We start from the raw sequence: 27,316 nt of genomic DNA, 5'->3' as shown, positions 1-27,316 counted from the left end.
CCGGAACGGGCCGCCAGGCCGCCATGCTCGTGAGGGGCGGAAGTGGTGGGGCGGGGGCGTGTCTAGGCGCCCCTCCGCGCATTTCATTCCGTGGTGCTGCGTCACCGCGTCTGGGTGGGGTGTGTCGTGGGACTGGAAGAGCCCTTGCTTTACCTCTGGTTTGGGAAGAGCGAGCCTTGTTCTGGCCCGCGCTGCGGTCCTGTCTCGCTGCGGAAACCCAGCAAGTCCTCCGTACGCTGTAGCCTCAGCCTCCCTGGCTGAGGGAGGCTAATAAAAGTTTGCTACTCTTTTTCTGGCTCAAATATCCCTTGGCGTGTGGGGGGAGGGAACAGCCCTTGGATCCAGGGGGCGTGGCCAAAGAGCGGAGCTTGTGAGCGTGGTGGAGATGGTGCCTAGCAACGTCTGGGCGAGGGCTGCAGGTTAGCCCACTCAGTCCCGCAGATCTTCCTAGAAGGGGCCTCATGACAGACTCCAGAAAGGTGCGGGAGAAAGCTAAAGCACGGGCAGAAGGTCGGGAAAGAAGAGACTTACACCGAGTTCACAGGAACGGTTTTAAGAACGGGAGATGCAGGCTTAGTTGTGCAATTCAGGAAAGTGCCAGGCCGCTGTACAGAGAACAGAGGACTTGGGACGTGTGGCCAGTGGGGAGGTTGGCGGCGTGACCTATGCTGGCGTCCTGGCAGAGATGGCATTGGCCCAGATGAGAGGATGAGAGAAGAGGCGGAATCTAAGAGGTCTTCAGGAAGTGGGACAGACAGGACTTGAGGACTGATGGAACATGGGTCTCTGGCTGGCAGAGAAGGTGGACTTACCGAGATGGGAAAGCTAGAGCAGAAGTCAGGTGTGTGCTCAATTTGACCTGCTGGGCGTGGGGGTCACACAGGATACACTAGCAGCTGCAGGCCCCTGGAGCGGGCAGCTTGGGACAGGGTCTGAGCTGGAGACATTTTGGGTGTCAGCTGGAGAAGGTTGCTGAGGGGGACCAGAAGGCAGTGTGAGTCTGAGAATCTTGACCCCTGACTTTGACCATAGGAAAGAGGCAGGACTGGAGAGAGAGGGGGGTGGTCAGAACATCCCACAGGGGAATAAGGCTGGGAGTGCACCAGACCCCATGTGCGCCTCCTGCCACCCTCCCCCTCCCTGTAACACACCTGACCAGAGTGTGCACATGAAGGGGGTCATCTCCGAGGCCTGCTGCACCTCGCTCTCCCTTGGTTCTAGGATCCTCTGTGGCCTGAACAGGCTCCCTCACAGCCCATCCGAAAGTCGACGGGGACTCCACTCCCACAGGAGGTCCTACAGCGCATCTTTGGGACCTGCCAGGTGTTCCGGGGCTTTGATGAGATAAAAACAACAGCTGCTGGGATAACAGTGCCCTTAAAAGTCAGGGAGTAGTGAGTGTGACTACCTCGTCCCAGGGTCCCTGGTTTCTGTTCTGCCCAGCCATTGACATGCTGTGCCACTTTGAGCCAGTTACTCTCCCTCTCTGGGCTTCAGTGAACTCACCTGTGTAATAGGGCTCTTCTGCCTCAGTGGATCAAAGGCTGCTGGCCAGGATGAGCTCTAAGAATCTCTGTCTACTCCTCCAGTCTCTCCACCCAACTGTGTCCCACCCACGCCCACAGCTCCAGGTGCATGCCCTGGGCTGGTCAAGGGCAGGGCCAGCCCCTCTGCCTGTGCCCCCTGTCCCCACAGCTACCACCAAGGCTACCAGTGCTTGAAGCAAGAAGACTGGGAGTTGGCCGTGCTGTTCTTCTCCCGCGCCCTCCACCTGGACTCCAAGCTGGTGAGGGGGGTGGGGCGCTTGGATTTCTGTCACACCTTCCAGGTCCCTCCTTTCAGGGCCACCAAGTTCCTGCTGGTAACTGAGTGTCAAGCCTCCGGGTGAACTGTGGGGAGAGGACAGCAGCCTGGGTTTCTGCTCCCTCAGGTAGACTCCTACGCCTTAAGAGCTGAAGCCTACATCCAACTGTGTGACTTCTCCTCGGCTGCCCAGAACCTTCGAAGGGCTTACTCCTTCCAGCCAGATAACACCAACTTCCTGGAGCGCCTCACCTTTGTGCTTTACCTGCAGGTGCCTCAGCGCCCACCTCACACCCAGGCGCTCCGTGTCTTCCTCCGGCTGTGGGGCTTTCCTTGCTCCTGGGACTAGTTTTGACTCCCTGGGACCTCCCTGTCCCTGTGTCTGTGTGCCCACCTGCTGCCCCTCTCGGGACCTCTCCCACCTCCCTGTAGGCTGACCACCAGGGCTGGGTAAAGTTTTCTAACATTGTCCAACAGAACTTCCTGGGGTCATGACAGTGATGTGTGATCGACTCACCACTGTCCCACCTGGTAGCCATTAGCCACGTGCAACTGCTGAGCCCTTGAAATGCTAAGTTTTTTTATTATTTGCCATTGTAGTAAAATTTACATAGCCACAGGCAGCTGTGCCCTGGTGTGGGATAGTACAGACCCAGAATCGAGAGACTCTGAGCACTAAAAAGGTAATACCAGCCCCATCTGCAGTTAAAAAAATATTAAACCATAAATACCAACAAAGTCCTGATTTTTTCCATTTTAACAACTTTGAAGAGACTTCCAGCCAAGATGGAGGCATAGGTGGAAACACTGTGCCTCCTCGCACAACCAAGTTTAAAGACAACAAAGTTTTAGTACCAAAAACGCAACCAAAACACAGAAAATTAAACTGTATGGAAGTCCGACAACAACGAACCCATTCAGCCAGACAAGTAAGAGGGGTGGAGTCAGCGGCTGGCGGAGCGGGCTCGGGCAGGAAAGATCGGCTGGACCAACCCAGGAGCGCAGGCGGCGGTTGGCAGATCCCAGGTGTGGGGTGGCATCACACATTCGCGCACAGATAAACCAGGCGAAGGAATGAGCAGTGAGACAGATCACGCAGGCTAGGGCCCCAGCAGGGGAATTAAAGCCTAAAAGCAGCAATTGGAAAAACTTTTGGGGTCAAGGTGGCGGGAGAAGCTCCCAGGTTCACAGAGAGTTTGTTGGAGAGACCCACAGGGTCCTGGAGGGTGCACAGGCCCACACACCCGGGAGCTGGCACCAGGGGGCCCGGTTTGCTTGCGGGAAGCAGTAGAGGGGACCGAGGTCCAAGAGAGAGCAGAACAAATAACATTGCCCCTCTCTGACCCTGCCCCTACATGCAGCATCATAACCCAGCTACTTGAGTCGCCCAATCCTGGTGAACACCTAAGACTCTGCCCCTCATATGTAACAGGCGCAAACAAACCAAAACATTATGGCTCAAGAACAGCTCAAAGCCCCAGAGCCAATACTTCTAAGAGACCAAGAGATAGCCAACCTATCAGAGGCACAGTTCAAAACACTGGTGATCAGGATGCTTACAGAACTGGTTGATTTTAGTCACAAATTAGAACAAATGAAGGCTAAAACTAATAGAAATGAAGGGAAATGCACAGGAAACCAATAGTGATGGAAAGGAAACTGGGACACAAATCAATGGAGTGGACCAGAAGGCAGAAAAAAAGGACCAAACAGAAAAGGATGAAGAAACAAGAATTCAGAAAAATGAGGAGAGACTTAGGAACCTCCAGGACATCTTTAAACGTTCCAACATCTGAATTATAAGGGTACCAGACAGGGAAGAGGAACAGCCACGAGTGGAAAACTTATCTCAACAAATAATAAAGGAGAACTTCCTCAATCTGGCAAAGAAAATAGACTTCCAGGAAATCCAGGAAGCTCAGAGAGTCCCAAAGAAGTTGGACCCAAGAAGGAACACACCAAAGCACATCATAATTATATTAGCCAAGATTAAAATGAAGGAGAGAATCCTAGAACCAGCAAGAAATAAGGGGACAGTCACCTACAAAGGAGTTCCCATCAGACTGTCAGCTGATTTCTCAAAAGACACCTTACAGGCAAGAAGGGGCTGGAAAGAAGTATTCCAAGTCATGAAATCCAAAGACCTACATCCAAGATTGCTCTATCCATCAAAGCTTTCATTTAGAATAGAAGGGCAGATGAAATGCTTCTCAGATAAGGTCAAGTTCAAGGAGTTCATCATCACCAAGCCCTTACTATGTGAAATGTTCAAGGGACTTATCTAAGAAAAAGAAGATAAAAAAGATGAACAGTGATAGGACAGCAAACTCACAGTTATCAACAACCACACCTAAAACAAAAGCAAACTAAGAGGACAGCTAGATCAGGAGCAGAACCATAGAAATGGAGATCACATAGAAATGGAGCAACAGGGAAGTGAGAGGAGGAAAAGGGGGAGAAGGTACAGAAAATAAGTAGCATAGACAGTAGGTAGAAAATAGATAGGGGGGAGGGCAAGAATAGTATGGGAAATATAGAATCTAAAGAACTTGTGACATGGACATAAACTAAAGGGGGGATGGTGGGGGAGGGGTGTGCAGGGTGGAGGGGAATGAAGGGGGGAAATGGGACAATTGTAGTGGCATAATCAATAAAATATATTTAAAAAAACAACTTTGATAGCTTTGTTTTTAATGTCCAGTTATTCAGTTCTTGAAAAGAAACAGTTGGGACACCCAAAGCACGTGCTTAATCTGTCTGTCGGGGTCCGGAGTCCAGCACAGACACTTCTTGACCTTGGGGAAGTTACTTCACCTTCTGAGCCTCTGTTCTTTCACCTAAAAGGGGGGGTGCTAGTTAGTACCAGTGAGACAGTAAGTTGAGGTTCTCAACACGGACCAGAAGCCCAGGTCCTGGCTGGAGCCCGTTCCTGTTGGCGCTGCTGCTCTTGCCTGCCTCCCAGACTTTGTCTGTTTCTCTCTGTTGCTGAGTCTCCGCATTGCTGTCCGTCTCCCGCCCAGTGTACATTTCTCACTGTCTCGTGCTGTCTCTCCTCCCTAGCTCTGTATCTCTCCCCATTTCTGTGTCTCTGGCTTAAAATCTCTCCAGCTCTGTAAAGACCTCTGTCCCTGTCTCTGGTGTCTCTCCCCTTCCACCCCAGTGCGGCCCACGCCCTCTCGTGAGTGCTGCTGTGCCAGGGATCGAAGCAGAAATGACTGCTCCGTGTGCCCGCAGGGCCAGTGTCTGTTTGAGCAAGGTGCCTTTCTGGATGCCCTGCACGTCTTCTCGCAAGCTTCCGAGCTCCAGCCCAAGAAATCTTGCTTCTATTACCGCTGGTGAGGGTCCCCTTGGTGCCCTTGCCAGCCCCGGTTTTCCAGCAGCCCCTTCCTGTCCCTCTAGCACGTAGATTTTCAACCGCCAGCGGCACGCCGCGAGAATTTTTTAAATATGCAACACCTGACTGTTTAGTCAGGGGCACTGGCGTCTTTTCCCTTAGATGGTCAAATTAAAAAATGACTACAGCCGTGGCCGATGTGGCTCAGTTGATTGGAACGTTATCCTGTAGACCAGAAGGTTGTGGGTTCAGTTCCCCCATCGGGGCACATGCCTGGGTTGCAAGCTCAGTTCCCCAGTCAGCTTGATATTATTCTCACATCAATGCTTGTCTCTTTCTCTCTCTCCCTCTCTCTCTAGAGTCGATAGATATATCCTTACGTGAGGATTAAAAAAAAAAGCCAACACAATTGCCATCTGGTGTAGATGAATCAAAATTACACCTATTCTTTTGTCAGCTCAGCAAAAGATATATTTTTTGGTGCGCTGGCTGGAGGATTTTGATAACTAGTTTGTGTGGATGGGCCCTGAGATGACCAAGGTGGGGAGCGGCTGCTCCAGCAGACAGGGCACCTGTGCTCTCTGCCCTCAGCATGGCGTGTCTCCTGGCCCTCGGACGACATGACGACTGCCTCTCGCTTGTCACCGAGGAGGTGAATCATGGCACAGCCAACGCTGACATCTACATCCTCCGGGCCAGGCTCTATAACTTCTTCCAGAAGGTAGAACAGGGAGGGTGGGGCAGGCAGCCGCCCCTCCCCCAGCCCGGGTGTCCCCCCCTCCGCACACCCCGAGATTATACGAGGCTTCTGGGCCACGCACCTGCCCCGAAGCTGCCCCCCTACGGGGAGGCGGGGGCACTGTCCTCTGCAGGCAGAGGCCCCGACTGGCACTGCCTGCTCAGCCGCCCGGTCTGGCAGCTGTTTCGCTGTCAGCTCTCGTCCCATGCCAGGCCCACACTGGCCCCTGGAACCCACAAGGCAAGAGACCTATGTCCCCACTGCCATCACGGAACTCAGCCCAGGGAGACGCCCCTCGGCAGACAGCTGCATGAAGGGTGATTTCAGGAGAGCGTGAAGCAGCAGCCTCAGAGATCCATTAGATGAGGGGACCCTCCCTCCCTCCTTCCTTTCTTTCCTTATTTGCCTCAGTGAACACTTACTAAGCACCCCCAGCTGGCACACCCCCCGGAATAGGCATGGGGACAGACAGGACAGGGAACAGCTTAGGGGCAAGGGAAACCTGAGGGTCACAAGGGAGGAGGGGACTTCAGGTTTGTGAGCTAATCAGGCAGGGCCCTGTGAGCACAGGAAGACCCTGCCTTCTTCCTGGGGGCAGTAGGAGCCTCCAAAGGGTGTCCCCGGGGCAATGGCCTTTTGAAAGATCCTTTTCGCTGCCAGAGGGAGCAAGTCTGGAGGCCGGGAGCCTGGGGAGGAAGCTAGGTGCCCGCCAGCAGAGGGGAGGGGGCCGGGGAAGGAAGGGCAAGATGGCAGTTCTACCATCCTTGGAAGTGAGGACCAGAGACTGACTGGGAAGATGCATGAGGAAAGAAAGGGATCCAGAATGAGGGCTGCTGTTCCAGCCTGGCCTGGGGCTTGGGAGCTGGGGCAGGAATGGGGGTGGGGGGGATTGGGCAGGGGTTCACCTCAGTTCACCAGGTGGAGCATCCTGGGGCAGTTGGAAATGTGAGCCTCCCCAGGCTGGGGGCTGGGCTTCTGTGTCCCAGAGTCAGCAGGGGAGTGTCCTCCAAAGGCAGGAGACTAGTAATTATTGATAATTGTTGTTGACTGTGGGGACTGTAGCCGCTCCCACCACTTCAGCCCTTGCAAATGCTTCACTCATGTTTGTCTTACAGGCTCACAATAACCCTTTCAGGGGATACAACAACCCCTTGTCGTCTTTTCACAGATGAGGGTACAGGGCTTGCTCAAGGTCACACAGCCAGTGCTCAGTGGCGCTGCCCTTGAACCAAGGCCTACTCCGAAGTCCCACCCCTAGCCTCTCCCGTGTGTCCCCTCTCCACTTCCTGGTGTCCCCACTGTTTGCTCTGCTCAGCCTTCAACCAGTTACCCTGTAGGAGGCGGGTGCTTGCTAAAAGTGTTTGTTGACTGACTGACACAGACCTGCTCACCCAGTGGAAGGTATTTGCCTGGGGATGTTTTCTGCTCGTGTTCAGGCCTGACTCTGTTCTCGGTCAGAGCTCTCTTGGCTTTAAAGGTCAAGGCAGTGGGGGAGGAAAAGGTAGGACGGATGCGACACTCGCCAGTGGGATGCCGCCCCTCTCCCACCCCGAGTGAGCCTCACAGAAATCATCCCAGGAGGCAGTCTCCCAAATCCCCTTCCACAGTAGAGACCACCAAGGCTGGCCTCGGCCCCCTGAGGCCACATCCGGAAAGGGGCTGACGGGGGTTGGGCCTAGATTGGGATTTTCCCACAGGGTTCCCTGTGTGCTTCAAGAGTCAGAAAAGGCAGAACAACAGCAAAGCGGGGTCACCAGGGATGGGTGGCAGGGTGCCCGGCTGCCTGGAGAAAGGCCCCTACCGGCCTGGAGCTCTGCCTCCCCCTGCTGGACAGGGCCGGGCTCAGCTTGGCCTGTGCCCTTGATGTCACTCCCGGCCCCTGCAGCCCAACCTCTGCTATCAAGACCTGCACAACGCTTTGCTCCTGGATCCCAAGCACCCAGGGGCCAAGTCGCTGCTCAAGGTGATGGTGGACCAGGCCCAGAAGTCACACCAAGACGCCAGGACCCTAGCCGTGCAGGGCAAGCTGCAGCGGGCACTGCAGTGCATCGACTGTGCCATCGAGAACAACCCTCTGGACCCCAGCCTCTTCCTCTTCAGGTGCTGGCGGGGGAGGCGCCCGCCTTCGGCCCAGCTGAGTGCTCTCAGGGAGCTCTTGAATCCATGTGGGCCTCAGTTTCCCCATGTAACCTCTCCCAATCTTTCCTTAATCCCCACTGGGGTCCAGGCATCACAGCAGGGGGCTGCAGTAGCAGCCTCAGTTAACAAGGACTCCCGGCACGGTGGCCAAGGCTCGGGTGTGACCCTGACCCCGACAAGCATTCACCACCTGATTCAGGGCCGTTAAACTCCCTTGAGCCTTGGTTTTCCCATATGAGCAGTGGGGGTGAAACACCTGTGCTGTGTACAGAAAGGCCTTCGTGTGAAGGCTGGGGTGCACCCGGCTCCCAAAAAGAAAGAGGGAAGCTATTTTGGAGAAAAATAAAATTGCTAGTTACTAGCAGGTTATCTGAGTAGTACTGCAGACCCCACAGGCCAAACCCAGTGAAGGTCCAGGGTCCCCCCCAACACACCCTGTCCCTGGCCACCAGCTCCACAGGTCAGAGGCCCAGGGTAGGCAGTGGCTTGCCCAGCCACCCCCGTCAATGGCGGTGCTGTGGCCTTCATGTCCCTTCCCCATAGGGGCACCATGTACCGACGGCTGCAGGACTTTGATGCCGCCCTGGAGGACCTCCTGAAAGCATTGGACATGATGAAGCCGCACCAGGAGGACATGGTGCAGCAGGCCCAGCGCCAGCTGCTGCTGGCCTACAATGACTTCGCGGTGCACTGCTACCTGCAGGGGGCCTACCAGGAGAGCGTGCTGCTGCTCAACAAGGCCCTCAAGGGCGAGCAGCAGGAGAAAGGCCTCTATGTCAACCGCGGCGGTGAGTGGGGGCTGGCCGGCCCAGAGCCCCTGCCTCTCCAAGGCCTGGGCTGGGCACTTGAGGCCCTTGAGGGAGGAGGGCAGGGAGGAGGGGAAGAGGAAACATTTAAGAGTCTCAGTGACCCACAGACATACTTGGGGAAGCTTTGCCTTTGACGGCCTGTCTAAGGACTGCTCCGAAATCAGGCACAGAAAGCGTCCGCTGGTGTTACCAGCTACCAGCTTCAGGCCCCGCCCCCAGGGGGGTGGAGCAGGTTGAGCGGGGCTCCCGGACTCTGGGTCCACTGAGCCCGTGCCGCCGGATCCGGGCCCCAGACTGCTTCTTCCAGCTGGGCAACCTGACCTTTGCCGAGGCGGACTACCGGCAGGCGCTGGCTCTGAGCCCGCAGGACGAGGACACCAACCTGCGCATGGGCCTACTGCAGGAGAAGATGGGTTTCTGCGAGCAGAAGAGGAGGTGTGTCCGGGCGGGGGCCGAGCGGGTCCTGGCAAGGAGCCGCAAGTTGGGATCCTTGGGTCAAGATGCTTCTCTCCTAAATGTAGATTTTACTTTCCAAGTGTTCACTAAAAATCATTTTCTTTTTCCTGAATATTATGGTAATTGTACTTTTTATAAAAAACTGAAGTGTTCAGTAAGTTATAATTGAGAACATGAGAGTTCCTTCTAATATCCACCTCGGATGCCTCCCCACCCCCCAACTTTGGGAAAGATTCCTTTAGATTTTTTCCAATGCATGTACTAACAATTATCATTTACAAAAGGGGGACCGTGCCAAATTGTGTTTTGCTCACTTTTTTACTTCCCACCGCATGGGACTCCCTCATTCTCTCTTTACTGACTGTATAGTATTCCACTCTATGGAGGAACCATAGAGGATTGTGCTTTATGTATTTACCTTACCCACTTTACTGCTGATGAATGGTTGTGTGCGTTCAGTTTTTTACCGTAAATAATGTAGTAATGAGCACTCAGAACATAAGTTTTCATGCACTCACACTAGTAACAAACAGTTAGTTTGCCAAAAGTTAAATCGTTGGGTGAAAGAGTGTGGAAATTTAACAGTGTATATCATATTCAAATGTTCTCCAAAAACAGTGAACCAGTATAAATTTCTCCCAGGAAAAAGAGTCTTGGTTTCCCCAAATCTCAGTAGTGGGGGCTATTAAGGCTATTTTTCATTTTTATTTTTACTTTTAATGGATTTTTACAAAGAGAGAGGGAGAGACACTGATTCGTTGTTCCACTTACTCATGCACTTGTTGGGTGACTCTTACATGTGCCCTCAGCAGGCACTGGCCCAACACCTCCGTGTGCGGGGATGGTACTCTAACCAACTGAGCTACCAGGCCAGGGCCAAGACTATTTTTCTATTATTTATTTATTTAAGATTTTATGCACTTATTTTTAGAAAGAGGGAGGGGAAAGGAGAGGGAAAGAGAGGGAGAGAAACATCAACGTGTGGCTGCCTCTCACGCACCCCCACCGGGGACCTGGCCCACAACCCAGGCGTGTGCCCTGACTGGGAATTGAACCAGTGATCCTTTGGATCACAGGCCAGAACTCAATCCACTGAGCCATGCTAGTGAGGACTCAATTTAATTTTTTAATTTTTAGCTGCTAGGTGTATGACATTCTCAGAAAGGCACTCCCTAATCCAAGACCATAACAATTTCCACTTCTATTGGGGTTTTACATTAGCATTTGAGCACCGGGTGCATCAAAAGTGTAGCTGGTAGAAGCAGAGCAGAGGAGCACAGTGGCAGGGAGTGGAGACCAGCCTGGTGTTCCCCAGACTCCCCGGTGGAGCCCAGAAGCTGCGATTTCCCCCGAGGTGGCCTAGCTCACTGCAGCCAGGGCCTGCTCTCTCGCTCCGCTCTCTCGCTCTCTCGCTCTCTCGCAGGCAGTTCCAGAAGGCAGAGAACCACTTCTCGATGGCCATCCAGCACAGCCCCCAGAGGGCGCAGTACTACCTGCACCGAGCCAGGATCCGGCTGCTCACGCAGAACGTTTTTGGGGCCCGCCAGGATGTTGCCACTGCCCTGCTCCTTGACCCTAAGCAACCGAAGGTGGGTTCCTGCTGGGGGCCTGGAGGGTGGACTCCAGAGTCAATATCCCCGGCCAGCTAAAGATACTCCCTGTCCCTAAAAGAAATTTGGTTCCCTAGCAACTAATAAGAGCTGCTAACGCCGGGGCATTTACGGTGTGCCAGGCACTGTCCTAATCACTTCTACTTGTGTGGCTCTGTCTGGAGCACTTCAGTGCCCCACAGGCAGGTAATATTATCATTTCCCAATTTACAGGCAAAGAAGGGAGGGCTCAGAGGAGCCAGTTCCCTTGGCCCGGGTCACACAGCTTAAAGGTTAGACTCTGATCTGCCTGGCCTCAGAGCCCGTGGCTAGACCCACAGCAGCAGCGTCCTCTCTCCGAATAGCTCCTTTCTCATGGTCTCCTCGCAGTTCAGGGGCGAAAAGGTCCAGCCCTTTAAAAACAACAATTTGCTCTGACTGATGTGACTCAGTAGATTGAGTGCCGGCCTGCAAACCGAAAGGTCGCTGGTTCGATTCCCAGTCTGGGCACATGCCTGGGCTGTGGGCTGGGGCCCTAGCTGGGGGCATTGAGAGGCAACCAAGCCATGTCTCTCTCGCACACTAATGTTTCCCTCCCTCTTTCTACCTCCCTCTATAATTAAATAATAATTAAAAAAAAAACAAAAATATCAATTTATGAACTCTTCCTTCTTCAGCCCTCTAAAAGGACTCTGCAAGGGCTGGAAAGCCCCCTCTCCTGGTGGCCCCTGCCCTGGCCCTCACCTCACTCTGGTCACCCCTTTTCTGGCAGCTGCTTCCGCTGATGACTGACCTCTTCTCGGGCATGTCAATGGAGGAGGTGCTTGGCACCCAGGTGGCCCACCTGGCTAGGTTGCAGCTGAGTCGGGCGGTGGAAAGCAGGCGTCAGGACAGCATCTCCGAAGGCGTCCTGGGGTAGGTTCCTCAAGCAGGAGTGGGAGTGACTGGGGCTCAAGGCTCCTCTGGCCCCAGCTGCTCCCTCAGGCCAGTGTCCAGTCCTGGGGATGGTGGGGTGGGTCAGGGAGACTCACTCAGTGCTCTGGGGCCACGGCCGGGCAGGCAGCTCAGGAGGCGGGAACTGGAGCGCCAGAAGGCCCAGGCCCTGCAGCTCTCGTGGAAGCAGGAGCCCCCTTTGCTGGAGCCCTCCGAGGAGCCGGGCTCCCCTCCCCAGGCCCTGCAGGCTGAGCCCAGACACCCAGAGGAGGCCAAGGGCCCCAAGAAGGAGGTGAGTGGGCCCCATGCCAAAGCCTTTGAGGTCCATCCGGTGGGGAATACACCCCAAGCCAGGGCCGAGGTGCAGGCTGGCTAGAGGCTGGCTTCCAGGCCTGGCTGTGTCGCTGCTCAGCTGTGTGACGTGGGCTGGGGATCTCTTGCTGTGAGGTTGGATGGAACAAGCAAGGGGTCCCCCTGGGGGACTGCACCTGAGGACGAGGCCCCTCCCAGGGAGGCCTTCTCATACCCCGCCCACACTCACCCTTGCAAATGCTGTTGTGTGCACTGGCCGCCGCTCCTGCCAGTTTTCGTGCCAGTTTTCTTTTCTTTTTTTATTTTTTAAAGACTTTATTTATTTATCTTTAGAGGGGAAGGGAAGGAGAGAGGGAGAGAAACATCAATGTAGGGTTGCCTTTTGTGCATCCCCTGATGGGAACTGGCCTGCAGGGAATTGGCCTGCAACCCAGGCATGTGCCCTGACTGGGAATCGAACCGCGATTGTCTGGTTCGCAGGCCCGCGCTCAATCCACTGAGTTACACCAGCCAGGTGTTGTGCCAGTTTTCTTAACCATGAAATCCATGTCTAAAAACTGTATCGAGTGTAACATACAGAAAAGCCCAGAAATCATAAGTGAACTGCTTGATGAATTTTCACAAACCGAACACACGCATGGCATCATCACCCACATTCAGAAAGAACACTCCCCAGAAGCTCCCCAGCCCCCTCTTCGAGGCCCCTCCCTTAGTCTGCCCCATGCCACCTAGCACCAAAGGCAGCGTACCTGCCGTTCAGGGGACCGTCCGTTTGCCTCCCGGCTCCGCTCCCTGCGTTAGTGTCTGACACGCACCCGGGCCGACTGCGCAATGTCACTGCCGTGGAGAATTCTCTCCCGTGACTACCCCGCAGTTCACTCCCAAATCCGCTGCTGTGGGACAGCGTGTAAACCAGCGTGCAAACCAGCGTGCGAGGACACTTTACACAATTGAAGGAAACGGGCTCCCAGAATCCTGCGCCATAAATGGAAAAGGCTAGCTCAACATTTTTCTAGCTCACAGAAGAATAAGAAAATACAGAACTTTGGTCTGTGTGCCCCGTGAAGTCATCCTGAGCCCCTCCCCCCGGAGGCGCTGGGCTGGCGCCTGCGCATTAGCGCTGCTAGCGCTCCGCGCCTCTGCCCGCTCCCCCGGGGGCCACAGGTGTGGACGGGCCAGAGGAGACCAGCGACCGCAGACCCGGATTCGAGCCCAGCTTCCCCTTCGCTGAGCGCCCTGGGCAGGCTGCTTAGGCGCTCACAGCCTTGGTTCCCTGGTCTGTGAAATGGTAATAGTGGGAGTTTCCTCCCAGACGTGGGGAGAATGAAATGGGATAAGACATGTAAAGCAAGGAGAAGCTCCTCAGTCCCTCAGGGGCCATTCCCCGGGACACCGCACTTCACAGTTTACAGAAGCCTGTTCTAGATTTGAATGAGTTTGCGTTTTGCAGATGGGGACACTGCCTTGCTCACAGCAGCATGCCTGTCTGGGCTGGCCATTCCCCTTCCTATCCAGTCTCAGCCTCTCCCTGTCCCCTACCTCCCTACCCTCCACCGCCCAGATCCGGGAGCCCTGAGAAGCTCTAAACTCAAGGGGACCAGTCACTGAAGGTCCCAACACCTGCCGGCCTTCCAGAGCTACAGCCACTGACCCGGGGCTCCCTGCGGCCTGACTGCCCAGCCATCTGTCTCCCTAGGAGAAGCCAGAGCCCGCTCCTAGCAAGGCGAGGTCCCTGTCCGACAGCTACGCTGACCAGACCTCTTCGGACTCCATCTCAGGCTGTGAGTCGCCCATGCTCCTGCCAGGCCTGTGAGCCAAAGCAGCAGAGTGGGCAAAAGTCAGGGGTCAGAGACTCCCTGGCCTGGGTGTGAGCGTGGGCTCCGTGTGACTCTAAAGCAGGAGTATAATCCCACCTTCGCAGGGGGCGTGCTGAGCCCCCAGGGAGGTGATGCCCAGTTCAAGCCTGGACCAGGTTTCATGACAGCCCCTCACTCCCGCCTCAGGCCAGTCTCCCCTCTGCCCCCTTACCCTTCCCCAAAATAAGCACATAAACCCTATGCACATCCAAGGGGCTTTTACCCCTGGTTCTTCCAGGCACTAGCGTGGAAGGGACAAAAGCCAAACACCCAGGAATGCTGCTTCTAACAGAGTCCCAGGGACAGGTGTGAGCGGTCCAGGGTAGGGACAAAAATAGCAGCGGCTGGCCCTGTCCTTCTTCAGTGCCATTCAAACCAGCCGTCGAGTCCCAGGGCTGGGCTCTGCCATACACTAGTCACAGGCATGAATGGCCCAGTCCCTGCCCCGGGGAGCTTTGGTCCAGAGGGGAAAGCGGCAGGTAGACAACCAGAACAGTGTGACACACGGTGGATGGCTGCGGGTGCGAGGTCCGGGGCGGGGGGGGGGCGCGGGAGAGGGCTTCAGGACCTGAGGGAGGAGCAGGGGTTAGTGGACTGTGGGAAGGGCGGAGTGCAGCTGTCCAGTGGAGTGCAGGCTGTTGGCTGTGGCTGGATTTGGAGGGCAGGGGGCGGCAGCACCACAGAGGCCAGGACTACAGGGCTCATGTGGCTGAGGGCCGGTGGGCTGCCGGGCTGCTGGGCTGTAGCAGGCCTTCCCCTTGGCCATTCGAGGCCTCTGGGGGCAGGCAAGGGCGAGGCCTAGAGCCTCCTTTCCTGAGCTGCCCAGGGAGAGGGGCCTGAGGGGTGCACTGACACACCCTTTGCAGTCAGGACCCTGCCGACCTCAGACATAGAGACGTCCACCAGCTGTCGGGAGTACAGGAGCTCCACAGCCTCCACTGGGACCCTCACGGATTCCTCCCTACCGAACGCTCAGTTTGCTGACGTGGCTACCCACAGGGAAGCCCTAGGCCTGAGCCGCCGCTTTAAGAAAACTAAGGCCACCCAGAGCCAGAGCCAGAGTCACAGGCCCAGCAAGACTGAGGCCACCCAGGGCCCAGGGCAAAAGCCCAGCAAGACCAAGGCCACCCAGAGCCAGAGCCAGAGTCACAGGCCCAGCAAGACTGAGGCTACCCAGGGCCCAGAGCAAAGGCTCAGAAAGACCAAGACCGCCAGAGGCCCAAGGCAGAGGCTCAGAAAGACCAAGGTTGCTCACGGCCAGAGCTGGGGACTGATCCGAAGTTCCAGCAAGACCAAGGCTTTCTATGACCCAAGTAGTAGCCCCGGCAATACTGAGGCCACCCAGGACCTGAGCCAGAACCCCAGCAAAATCCAGCAAAGCTCCAGCTCTGACAGCACCACTGTTCTCTGAAGGGGCCACCAAGCCCCTCCCTGCTTGCTAGAGACAGAAAATATTCTACCGCAGTCACACTCAGCAATGAGAAACCTCAGCAGACATTACTCTGGTCCCATGGCTAAGTTTATTTGTTCTCTTCTTTTACAAAATTAAAAACTTTAAAAACTAGGCTCAAGTGGTAGCTGGAGCCCCTCCATTCATGGAGACTGAGAGGCCTCACCCTGGCTTTACCATCCTGGGACTCGGGGGGGGGGGACGGTGGCAGGACGGTCCCAGGTAAAGGCTAAGGAGGGAGGGAGCGCCGGGAGCCACAGTCCCTGAGTTACAATTCACATTTTAAGGAGGCTCAGGCTGGAGGGCAAGGTCAAGGCTCATGGAGGTGCTGGGATGACCAGCACTTTCCCCTGGGGAAGGAAGCAAAGGCCAAGATGTCCTCAGACCAGTTAAGAGGCCAGGGCCCACCCTGGCCTTCCGTCTTGGCCTGGCCGACACTTCTCATCTTTCATTTGTGCTCTGGGCCCCGCTTTCCAGGAGGCTCAGGACCAGGGTCCCTCTGGCAGAGGTGCCGGGCATCCCTGCATGGCCTGGCCAGGTAGAGAAGGGCAAGGATGCCACCTGCAGAGTCAGAGGAAGAAGGCAATTCGAGAAGCCACAGTCTTGCAGCCGGTGGAGGAAAAGAGCTGCTCATCCTCAGGAAAGAAGGTGGTGCTGTCCAGCACGGCTTGGACAGCCTCCTCCCTGGGCTCCAGGCCCAGCTGGGCCAGCTCGTTGAGGACGCAGTGCCGCACATGGTGTCTCTGGAGCGGCAGGAAGGGGACCAGGGCGTCCAGGAGATGCTCTTCCATGATGCCCGAGCGCCAGAAGCCATCTGCAGGAAGGGACGACGGGAAAAGGAGCTGCGCTTCACAGAAGCTGGGCTGCTGTCCCTGGGGTGGGGGGGGGCCCCCCATGTAGGTTCGAGACTCTCAGCCCCCTTCTGGGCCCTGGCTCAGGGAGGCTGTGTGACATCTGGGAGCACCAGAGCCCGGCCTGCGAAGTAGTGGGTCAGTGAGCAGAGCGTCAGACTCCAGCCCCACGGGTCTGGGTGTGAGGCCCAGCCTGCTGGGGCCACCCGGGCGGGGCCCTGAGCCGAACTCACGCTGCGGGTTGTCCAGCACAGCCCGGGAGATGGCCGGCTCTAGCTCCTGCAGGCGGATGTCCTCGCGGTCCCGGCGGCTGTGCCACGCCTCCAGTACCACCTGGTTGATCTGCTCGCCTCCAGTGTTGCTAAAACCGTGGGGACCCGGGCCAAGACTCAGGCAGTGAGGGGCAGGATTTGGCCCTGCTTCCCATGTGCCACCTGACACAATCGGAGCCTGGGGATCCAGCTCAGTGCCAGCAGGAGCCAACCCGCTGAAAACACACCAGCGGAAGCACTTCCCCTCTCCAGAGCCTGGGTCCACAACCATGACCCCTGGAGATTCACCTACAGGCGCCGTGCACTTTACAGTCTACAACACATTTCCGTGTCCCTTCACTGACTTCTCCTCACCCAGCCTCCAGGAGGATGAGGGTTTCATTCAGCCCTGCTGTGCAGAGAGGAGATGGGAGCTCAGAGAGATGAAGTCCTTGGCGGGAGGAAGCGCAGCGAGGACTCTTAGTGGTGGGACTAGAGCCCTAGTTCTGTTTCTCCCAGGCCACAAAAAGAGGGAAAACTCTTGACCCAGAGGGGCTTCCACAACGAGACAGTGAGGACCAAAAGGACTGAGCCCAGAATAGGCTTTGAGATTATCGAAGGGGGAGTCAACCACCTTGAATGGCAGGGTCACTATGGAGAGGGTGTAGGGCTTTGGGAAAGTCTGACTGGGCCCAGGGGGACGGTCTCTGCTGTGGGACACCAGGTGGAGACCCCTAAGTGCCCCCGCCCCTATGCCCACCACCCAGCGGCACCCCACCTGATGAAGATGAAGATGGCCTTCCGATAGTTGGTCCCATACACAACCCAGGAGGGGCCCAGGAAAGGTCGCAGGACCTCCACCAGGCCTGGGGAGAGCTTGTCCATCTCATCAAAGAGGAAGAGAGAGCGGCCACAGACAGTGAGGTTCCCCTGGACCCAGCTCTTCAGGTCCTTCTGCGGGAGACAGGCAGGAGTCTGAGGGGAATGCGGCTTCTCTCCTGGCCCCGCTGCTTCCCAAGGCGAGAACTAACCCCCTTTCCAAGAAGACAGGGTCTCGCAGAGGCCACCGACCCCTTAATGTGACTGGTGGCAAAACTATGGCCCTGGCAGGGGCGGAGACCAGTCCACGCTCCAACAGCAAGTCAGCAGGACATGACACCTGCCTGCAGGACACCTTCCTGACACCTGCTGCTTTCCACAAAAGGGAGAGGCTCCTTCCTGCCCTCGTGAACTTCCTCTGCCATTTTGACAGGTGAAACAGATCAGCCTGCGAAGTACCTTGTAACCAATAACTGCAATACTAATGGTAGTAGTAGTAGTAAGAGCTAGTATTTACTAAGTACTTATTCCGAGCCTCAAATTGGCACCAACAGAGAGAAGGCAGTGCAGACTGTCTGGCAAAGGTTAAGTGCTCAATAATTAATACCTATAATTATATAATCCCATGTCCTTCACATCAAACCTGGCAGGCAGGTACCACTGTGCTCCCCCACCACCCAGGAATTAAAGTGAGAACTAACTCCCTGCCAGGCAGAATGGCACCAACACAATCTCTGTTCCAGATGCGTCCTGAAGGCTAGCTCCAGCTGGCTGCGTGGCCTGGAGCAAGTGAATCCCCCTCTCTGGGCTTAGGACTCACTCCCTAGGGCACGGCACCGGGTGGTGCAGAATGATCCGAGATGCAACCAGCCTACCTTGTAGCGCTCCAAGTGGCTGGGATGGGGGAAGTGGAGGACGGGGGAGAAGTGGTGCACATAGGGGCTGTGGAGGCCACCCCGGAAGAGGTAGTGTGCCAGCAGGGAGCTGACATAGGACTTGCCAGTGCCTGTCCAGCCATGCAGGGAGAGGACCAGCGGCTTAGAGGGTGCCGGGTTCTGCACGAAGGCCTTCAGTGCCTTCACCACCAGCGCCCTGGCCAAGTGCTGGCCTGCCAGGTGCTGGGCCAGGTCACACTCCAGACCTAGGGCCGCAAGAAGGACAGTGTCAGAGCCGAGGACGCGCCTCCGCCACGGAAGAGGTTCATGGGGGAAGTGATATCTGGAACCTGGCCTAGGGATGGATCCCTGTGGTATGGGACATTTTCGAGATGTCTGCGGGAAGCAAGGGAGGCCCTTGGGGTCTCTGGCAGCAGAAGCCACCCATAGGCCTGATTCAGCTCGGCAGCGCCCCCACCAGGCCTCCCTCTGCATTGCGCTCAGCCCTAAGTAGGTGCGAAATGTCAACAGGGTCTGCCCCAGAACCCTCTGTCCATCCCCAAAGCAGGCTTCTCTCCTGACGGCCCTTCGACTGTGAAGGCCTAAACCTCTCCAAAGGCTCCGCTGTCAAAGGCCTCTCCCCCAAACGGGCATCCTCAAACCCTCGCCCCAAGTTCCATGCCCCGGCCTGTCAAATGTCCCTCAGCGCCAGGCCCACTTCCGGCCCTGACCGTCCAGAAGCCTACGGGTTCCGCCCTTCGGTTCTACCCAGCAGATCCGGTCCCAGCGCAACGCGGGAGTCCGTGGGCTCTCGGGTCTCTCCTCCCCTCCGCTCCTCACCCTGGAAGTCGGGCTGGAAGTCACATTCGCAGAAGGTGCCGAAGTTGCAGCGCAGCGAAGTCAGGTCCCAGGCGGCAGCCGCGGCCGAGACCAGCCCGAGCAGCCCGAGAAGGAGAGAGCCCCAGGGCCGGCAGCCACGCGTCTCGGCCGCCATCCAGGAGCGGGACGAGCTGGGTCTGGGGCGGCCCACCGCCTCCTGAGAACTACAGCTCCCGGCGTGCATCGCTCCGCGGCAGCCACCTCCCTTCGCCTACAGCTCCCGACTCCCCTCTCGCCCCTCTCAATGGCCCGCCCAGTCGTCCCGCCGCAGGTACGGAAGATAACCTCCAGGGGGAGCCCGCGACCTGTCCAACCCGGGAAGGCGGGCCGCGTTTCCATGGCCACGGTAACTAGGGTACCATCATAGTAGCTCCAAAAAAATAATAAAGAATTATTACCACAAGAGGGATGTAACAATTGTAATGAAAACTTGTGCGGCACCTTACACCTTGCAAAGCTCCTTTTTCATATTTTTTTCTTTAAGAACTCTCACTAGTAGCTTTCAAGTCCCGACTGTATGCCATTAGTGTTAGTTAGGTTGCCTTACAAATTTTATAATATTGTAACAGTACCTATCATAAAGAGAAATGGTGGCATTTCAATGAAATACAGGCACATAAAAATGTTTGGGCTCAAAATAATCAATAAATGATTTTTTGCAACCCATTATGTATGAGACATACATACATATGTATGAAACTGGTTCCTTATGTGCTACTATGTGCTCAATGCTGTGACGCAACCATAAGAGATTGATTCTGTTATTGTCCCATTTTGCTGAGGTGGAAATTGGGACCCCAGGGGTTAAGCCCCACTTGTATCCAAGGTTGCTCAGCTAGTAAACAATAGAACTGAACCCAAGACTGGCTGTCACCAAAGATCTAACGCACTATGTTACCCAGCCTCTCGCAGAGGATTTAGGAGGGAAAGAAACCCAGACATTCCATATTCAGTGAATGGGCTCCCCGGACTTCTAGCCTGGCGTGCAGTCTTGTTGGTCGTTGGTCCACATTGCCTACCTCCCCCTCCTATGGAATCAAAACAACTGTCCCTTTTCAAAGATCTCCTGCCCCACTCAGCACACACACACACACACACACACACACACACACACACGAATTCTGGGACCACGTTTCAGAGCCTGAAAAGTTCTGACTATTGAGGAGAGAGAAAAACTCCAGGTCAGGACGTCTGGGTTCCAGGCTGCCTCATTCTGCTGCTCTGACCCAGGTCATGGTTCTTAACTTTTCCAAAGGGGAGGTAAAACCCTAGATTCCAAAAAGCCCTTCCACCCCAAACATCTGGGGTCCTTGGTTGTGCATTTGTGGGAACCTTTGCTCTGGCTTCGCAGGGTCAGGGAATGCGGTAGGAGGGGGGCAGGTCAATATTTCTTCCACTGGTGGGAACTGGCTGTTTACCTCCCCCGCTGTTTGTAAACTCCTGGACAAGTATTTAGTATTGGCAGTAACTCTAGCTCCTGGTATAATCTGAAATGTCCCAGGTGCTAAATAAAATACAGTATTTTGCCATGTATAACATGCACATTTTTGCCCCCAAATTTTAAAAGATTTCATTTACGTTTAGAGAGAAGGGAAGGGAGAGAGAAAGAAAGGGAGAGAAATATCAGTGCGTGGTTGCCCCTTGTGTGCGCCCAACTAGAGACCTGGCCCAAAACCCAGGCATGTGCCCTGATTGGGAATCGAACCAGCAACCGTTTGCTTCACAGGCCGGCCCTCAATCCACTGAGCCACACCAGCCAGGGCTTGCCCAAATTTTGAGGGAAAAATAAGGATGTGCGTCATACATGGGTACAATCATCCTGTGCATAATGCACACGAAAACATGGGTGCGCATTATACATGGAAGCACATTATACAGGGCAAAATATGAGTATCTAACTGAGTGAGTTCTTCCCCATTTCACCTAAGATGCCTTCTTCCATCCCAAGCCTCCCTGAGAGAGAGAAAAAAGATTCATAAAAGTTTATTATATGAAAGAAAGACCATGACTTCTGTACATCTATTTACAGAACAGAAAGACTTATTTACAGCCAGATGGCGGCCTTGGTGTTGGTGGGGAGCAGATGCCTGGAGAGAGTGAGGTGGCGTGAGGAGCCTCCCACGGCTCAAACACGGGGCACCTCAGCAGGAAGGAGGGAAGCAGAAGCCGGAGGGGGGACCAGGGGTTCCGGTTCTTCCTGAGGGGAGGTTTGGTGGGATGGAGCCCAGGGTCCATGCAGAGCCCTGGAGGCCAAGGGAAATCCTGGCGTTGAGCCCAGAACATTCTTGGGCTGATCACAGTGTCCCTGGGGTGCTCTGGGGAAATGTCCGTGCCCCTCTGTCCCCGACGCTGCCCGCAGCTGCAGAGGGGAAGGGTCCATGGGGGTCACAGCTCGCTGGAGCGGATGGCAGGCTCCAGTTTGTGGGACAGGGCGGTGAGAACCTTGTCGAATTTCTCATAGCGCCGGGCCTGGCTGCTGTTGGCGCCCTGGCTGCCCCAGAGGAGGCGCATCTGGAACTCAGTGCTGAACACCTCCAGGAGCTCGGGCTGGGCCTGGAACCCTGCAGGGAGGGGCACAGGGGTTAGGGGCCCAGCTGGGGAAGCTGGGGCTCTGGCCAGAGCCTCCACATCCCTCTGGGCCCCTCAGGGACACCTTCCCCCCAGCTCTGCCAGAGGTTCAGCAAGGTTTATTGATAAACACAGCCACACATTTCAGTTCCTAGTCTTTGCCCTGCTATTTGCCACATCAAATTTTAAAATGACTAGAAGAGAAAATATTAATGTTAATTGGAGGGATGACTTGGGTAATTTTTTTCTTTTGTATTTTTCTCTAAGTTCCAAAATCTTTCCTAAGAAACATACCTAGTTTGGCCCTGGCTAGTGTAGCTCAGTGGATTGAGCACAGGCCTGCGAACCAAACAGCCTCGGTTCGATTCCCAGTCAGGGCACATGCCTAGGTTGCAGGCCAGGTCCCCAGTAGGCGACACATGAGAGGCTACCACACAGTGATGTTTCTCTCCCTCTCTCCTTCCCGTCCCCTTTAAAGATAAATAAATAAAATCTATAAATAAATAAATAAAAGAAACACACTCATTTTGTAAGTGAATGAAAAAAAGAATGTTTTTTTCTTTATGAAGAAGAAAGAAGTCAGGAAAGACATCCACTGGAATGCTCAGAGGCAAACACATCAGCATTTACCTCTGGGTGACTGTGGGTGATTTTTTTTTAAAGATTTTATTTATTTATTTTTAGAGAGGGGGGAAGGGAGGAAGGGAGAGAAACATCAATGTGTGGTTTCCTCGATCACCCCCTACCAGAGACGGGGCCCACAACCCAGGCATGTGTCGTGACTGGGAATTGAACCAGCAACTGTTTGGTTCACAGACCAGCACTCAATCCACTGAGCCGCACCAGCCAGGGCTGGGTGATTTTTTTTTTTTTACCTTGTTTTTGCTCAGCTTTAATTTCCAGTTTGTCTGCACTGAACTTTCATGGCTTAAATAATACCTAAAGCAGTAAAAGATGGCTTCTCTGAAGCCACTTTCTCTCTGCTCCTTGCACAGGAAGGCTCTGCCTTTCGACTAGACTGAGGCCCTGGAGGGCAGGGCAGGTCTGTGTCAGTCCTGGGGCGCCAGGCCCAGGGCTTTGCAAACAACCTTGTGAAGTCGGCCTGTGAGGACACCCACGTCACAGATGAGAAAACTGAGGCTCGGAGGAACCGAAACACACAGCTATGATGCTCTTTGAATCGTGTGTGTCCACCTGGCACCTGCCACTAACAACAACTGCTTGTTGAACTGGTGAGTGAGGAAGAAAAGGGATGAGAAAAATAAGTCAGGGAGACAGGACAGGAAAGAGGGGCAGAGAAACAGGAATGGGCGTTTGGGGAGCCAGCAAGTGGGGGGAGGCCCAGGCCTAAGGCCCTGTGACTCACCCTGCAGCTTGACCTCGGCATTGGTGTGGTACAGGCCTCCGTGGTGTGCCACCGTGCGGGCAGCCTCCAGGTGGGCCAGCACCACCTCCACGCCGTGCTCCGTGCTGCCCCAGGGCTCGGGGCCCTCTGCTGGGGCAGAGTCACACTCCAGCAGAGTGATGAGCGGCAGTACGTGAGGGAACGTGGTGTTGCTGAGCGGCGGGCCTTCTGCAGGAAGGGAGACAGCAGGCTCTTAGAGACCCCGGAGGGCTCCACTGCCCACAGTGCTCCTGGAAACTGGTGCAGGAGGGGCAGGGTGTGGCCCGCCTGAGGTCCCGGAAAGTCCCCAGGGCTCCTAACTCCTGGACAGACCTCTCCTTTTACATCCCTTTGACTAAAGCCACTGCTGCAGGGGCTGAATCCAGCCAGCACACACAGTTTCCAGGTGTGGAGTGAGTGCAGGAAGAGCTTGCACAGAGCTCAGTCAAGCTCTCACCATTGTCCACGTGGGGAAAGTCTCTGCTGGCCCAGAGAGGGCTGAAACCTGCACAAGGTCACACAACAATGTGGGGGAGGTACCTTTGCCCTCATTGAGGCTCTTGAGAAAGGGCTTGAGCTTCTTCTCGTAGAGGATGGCACCCTCCGTGTGTCGCTGCCGCAGGGTCATCCACGTCTGCTCCAGCCGGGCAATCTGGGGAGACCAGTTGTGAGTGACCAGCCAGGGAAGGGGCCTGCAAGGGGCCACAGGCCACCCTGCTGAGTGGACGCCCAGACGTGGTGTCACCGCTCAGGCACCAGAGCAGTGCTAATGGACTTCCTCTCTCAGATCCTCACTGAGCCCTTGTAACAACCCATTTTACAGAGGAGTCGGGGCTTGTGAAGTACTTAGTGTAGCACTAGCACCCCACATACATAAGTGCTCACTCAGTGACCTCCGATTCGTCTTTGTTCTTTATGCTCCTGTAACGCCCCTCACTCACTCTGCCGTGGGGAGGCTGAGGCCCAGAGGAGAGGGAAGACCTGGTCTTGGAGCAGGTCAGCCTCTAGAGAACTTACCTCTTCCACACCCCAGGGCCCTTTAAGACAGTCTACTTGAACCCCCTCTGCGTGGGGTCCCTCCGTACCTGGGCCATGTCCAGGGCGCCCATGACTGCAGCGAAGCTGAACATATTGCCCATGGTCCCCCGGAGCTCAGCAGCCAGCTGGATGGTCTTGTGCAGAAGCGCCGCCCGCTCCTCCGCAGAGCCGGTGCAGCCCAGGATGTCCACAGCCAGCATGATGGACATGGTGTGGAACCTGCCGCAGAGGCCAGGTGGGGGGGGGGACCAAGGACCCAGGGTAGTGGGGCAGGCTCCTGTCACTGCCTGTGTTGGGCATCGAGTGAGTGGAGAGTAGAGACCAAACTGGGAATTTGTAAAGGATCAATGAGATTAGTGGGCGCTACCCGAGTGAGAAAGCTGATGGGCGGGGCCGACTCTTGGGCTGTGATTGGTCAAAAGGATGCAAAGGTGCGTTCCTAAAGGACTCAGTCTTGGGAAAACAGAATTGCTCGGGACTGATAACGACAAGTTGCGATTGGTCACTGGGATAGGGGGAGTGGCCAGAAACCCTGGGAGCCAGGTGAGAGACTGTGATTAGCCAACTGGCCAAAGCAAAAGGACAGAGGGCGGGAGGAGGGAAGGCCGCAGGGCGGGGGCGAGGGCGGGGGCTGGGGGGGGGCGGAAATGCGTGGCCGCGGGGGGCGGTGTGTGGCCGTAGGGTGGGGTGTTCCTTACCTTTCCAGCAGGTCTAGTCGTAGCTGCCGGCCATGGGGGAGGGTGAGCAGCTCCATGCCCCAGCGGACTCCCATTAGGGTCTGCATCTCCTTGGTAACGCCCAGTATCCTAGCAACCTGCAAGGACGCCCAGAGGGCTGATTAATTTCCTGTCTTGGCTGGCCCAAGCCATCTGGGAGTCAGAAAGCTTTCTCTAGGAGGGCAGCCTGGCTGGGAGGCCAGATCTGAATTCTAGCTCTACTGCTAACTCTTTGAGCCTCTCATGGAGCGAATGAGCCTCATTTTCCTAACCTGTGAAGTGGGGGGGACAGTGGAAAAATGTCCAGAGGTGTCTGACGTATTAAATACTCAGTTAAGGTTAAGGACGAGGACTACTTTATTCCGGGAGGTAAACCTGAGTCCCAAGGAGTGAAAGGGCTTGTCCAATGTCACTCACTGGGTCTACAAGCCAGGGCTGCTCCCTTCACACCGCAGGGCTCTTCATTTGGAGCCACATCTCTGCACTCTCTGCTCTTGCTTCCCAAGCTTGGAGACCAACAGGACCAAGTAATCAGTGCCCTCCAAACTTCAGAGCAAAGAACTGAGGTGCAGAGAGAGTTGTGGCCCACAGACCGGCAAAGATTTCCTTCCAGCAAACACCCTGGGCTTTGCCAATGTATGGGCCCAGGTAATGAGTTTTGCTTACTTTGTCCACCAGGGGGTGTGGGGGCGGGGAGTTGGGTCTTACCCCTTCCCTGGACCCACCAGACTTTCACGGACTCAAAATGTACCCCCAAAAGTCAGACAGCGCTGGGTTTCAGGACTGCTCATGTCCAGTGCCAAACTGGTGTCCAGAGGAAGCAAGAATGTCTTGTGGGGTTTGGGGGGGGGGTTGTTTGCCTTTTTTAAAAGGAGAAAATGGATATCTCTCAGCCAGCCCAGAGAGATAAAGTGACCAGCCCAGAGGCAACAGGAAGTAAGGGGCAGCCATGAAGCCAGGATCCAGGCCCACTGACTGTATTTGGGGAACTGAGGGGCCGGCTCCTCAGCACCCTGATCCCTGTCCGAAAGCCAGGGCACAGGGTGCTGCCCCATCCCCGTGTGCACCCAGCACCTACCAGACAGTCAACCTTGGTGACATGCCGAGCCAGCGTCCGGGCATCCACCTCTGCCAGCAGCTCCTTGACCTTGCGCAGGAGGCCCACCTCCAGTGGCCGGTTTTCCTTGGGGATCAGTAGTGACGGGAAGGTGGCTGGGTTGAAGGAAGAGGTGGCTTCTACAATGGGGGCCGTGAAGGCCCTGCCCCAGTCCCCATCAGGAGCCCCGTTTTCCGACAGTTCCTTTAGCCTCTCGCCGTAGCTCTTGGCCTGCCGGCAGGAGGCCTCAGCTGCTGCCCACTCACGGCTGCCGCGAACAGGAGGCTGGAGCTGGCAGTAATGGCCAGAGTCCGGGTCGCTGTAGCTGCTGAGGGATGGTGATGGGGAGGCCTTGCTGAGGGTGTGAGAGGGGCTGGCATAAGGGCTCTTGTCCAACTCCCCGGGGGGCTTTGGGGTACTTCCAGGACACAGCTGAGGTTCACTGGAGCGGCGGGTGACAGGGGAGGCAGGCAGCGCTGTGGCTGAGGTGGCTGCGGTGGCTGCAGGGGTGGCATGAACACGAGTCACTGCAGTGAGACAGAGGGAGAGGACTAGTTATCACGGCACCCCTCACCCCAGTGAGGTTCCCCCACCCCCTTCCCAAAGGACAGGCTCCATCCACCCTAGAAATGAAGGACGTCCCTGCTTCCCCACACCCAGGCCAGGCCCAGACCCAGAAGGCTCCAGCAAACTGAGTAGCAATACTCGGACATTGCTGCCCCCCAGGAGTTTGCACACCCCCACCCTAAGTGGCTGCAGCCTGGGGGAGCCACGGGACTACCCACAGGAACTTCCAGTGATTCAGGGAAGCTAAGCACTTGCTGGAGTTCAATGTGCCACATGGAACTGTTTCTCAGTGAATTAGTGATAATGATTTAGTGAGTTCACACATGCCAGGAGCTGGCGACACGCTGGAGATACACTGGTCAACAACAGTGAAAGCATTGCCTGAAATCACAGGCGTTGTTGACTGAGCTCTTACTGCCTGTGAGATCCCTCTTTGCACATTAGTTCATATAACCTTCTCAACGTCCTCTGAAGTAAGTACTTTTATGGCCCTCATTCTACAGATGAGAAAACTGAGGCTCAGAGAGGTGAACTGACCTGCCCAAGGTCACCAGCCAGCAAGTGGGAGAGCTGGCATTCAAAACCTGGCTCCTGAGGACTTGAATATGCCACGTTGTTAAGCAATTGTCCGACTGGTCATTTCTGGCAAGAGTTTTTAACTTCTCTACTCAGGAGTGTCGCTTTGAAGGCAAGTGTGCAGCTGTGACTAAGCCGATGGCCAAGTTCAGGGGACGGTTTGCAATGAGCTGCACGGACAGTGACGTTCCCAGCGGAGCTCCCTCCCGGGCTGCTCCGGTCTGTGCCCTTTGCCCATCCCATGGGCAATATGTAAGACAGGCCTGTTGGGAACAC

The 27,316-nt window shown here is 55.6% G+C and overlaps 3 protein-coding genes across 10 annotated transcripts in view; 1 reads left to right on the top strand and 2 right to left on the bottom strand.

Annotated features, from left to right (window-relative positions):
- The first annotated feature begins 23 nt into the window (after positions 1 to 23).
- TTC16 (tetratricopeptide repeat domain 16) lies at positions 24 to 15,381 on the top strand. Its single transcript, XM_053667644.1, has 14 exons — positions 24 to 29; positions 1,222 to 1,394; positions 1,696 to 1,786; positions 1,931 to 2,074; positions 5,038 to 5,138; positions 5,729 to 5,858; positions 7,762 to 7,976; positions 8,559 to 8,803; positions 9,118 to 9,259; positions 10,704 to 10,869; positions 11,642 to 11,784; positions 11,929 to 12,094; positions 13,811 to 13,895; positions 14,837 to 15,381. The coding sequence occupies exons 1-14, from the start codon at positions 24 to 26 to the stop codon at positions 15,379 to 15,381; spliced, it is 2,352 nt and encodes a 783-aa protein (XP_053523619.1).
- Positions 15,382 to 15,616: 235 nt separating this feature from the next.
- Positions 15,617 to 19,278, bottom strand: TOR2A (torsin family 2 member A). Of its 4 annotated transcripts, XM_037156894.2 has the most exons (5): positions 19,057 to 19,271; positions 18,217 to 18,482; positions 17,301 to 17,476; positions 16,505 to 16,632; positions 15,617 to 16,234 (listed from the first exon to the last, which is right to left on the bottom strand). In XM_037156894.2, the coding sequence occupies exons 1-5, from the start codon at positions 19,208 to 19,210 to the stop codon at positions 15,990 to 15,992; spliced, it is 969 nt and encodes a 322-aa protein (XP_037012789.2). In that variant the 5' UTR covers positions 19,211 to 19,271; the 3' UTR covers positions 15,617 to 15,989. The 4 variants fall into 4 exon arrangements, with proteins under 4 accessions (XP_037012789.2, XP_037012910.2, XP_037012853.2 ...); XM_037157015.2 differs by lacking the exon at positions 18,217 to 18,482 and having other exon boundaries at positions 19,057 to 19,144; XM_037156958.2 differs by lacking the exon at positions 19,057 to 19,271 and having other exon boundaries at positions 18,342 to 18,444.
- A 1,784-nt stretch (positions 19,279 to 21,062) lies between these two features.
- The window catches only part of SH2D3C (SH2 domain containing 3C), a 28,896-nt gene continuing 22,642 nt past the window's right edge, over positions 21,063 to 27,316 (bottom strand). For 4 of the 5 annotated variants that reach the window (XM_037156794.2, XM_053667694.1, XM_037156655.2 and 1 more), the window contains 6 exons: positions 25,880 to 26,424; positions 24,784 to 24,899; positions 24,133 to 24,304; positions 23,588 to 23,699; positions 23,030 to 23,236; positions 21,063 to 21,656 (listed from right to left, as the gene is read on the bottom strand). In XM_037156794.2, the coding sequence (XP_037012689.2) occupies positions 21,481 to 21,656; positions 23,030 to 23,236; positions 23,588 to 23,699; positions 24,133 to 24,304; positions 24,784 to 24,899; positions 25,880 to 26,424 (1,328 nt within the window). In that variant the 3' untranslated portion in view covers positions 21,063 to 21,480. The remainder of the gene's footprint in view (positions 21,657 to 23,029; positions 23,237 to 23,587; positions 23,700 to 24,132; positions 24,305 to 24,783; positions 24,900 to 25,879; positions 26,425 to 27,316) is intronic. The other variant, XM_037156598.2, reaches the window with a different exon arrangement.

Source organism: Artibeus jamaicensis, unplaced genomic scaffold (genome assembly GCF_021234435.1).
Source record: "Artibeus jamaicensis isolate MK-2021 breed Jamaican fruit bat unplaced genomic scaffold, CSHL_Jam_final contig_471, whole genome shotgun sequence".
Lineage (NCBI taxonomy): Eukaryota > Metazoa > Chordata > Mammalia > Chiroptera > Phyllostomidae > Artibeus > Artibeus jamaicensis.
The sequence above is the reverse complement of the archived record's forward strand: the minus strand, read 5'-3'. Positions and strand labels throughout refer to the sequence as shown.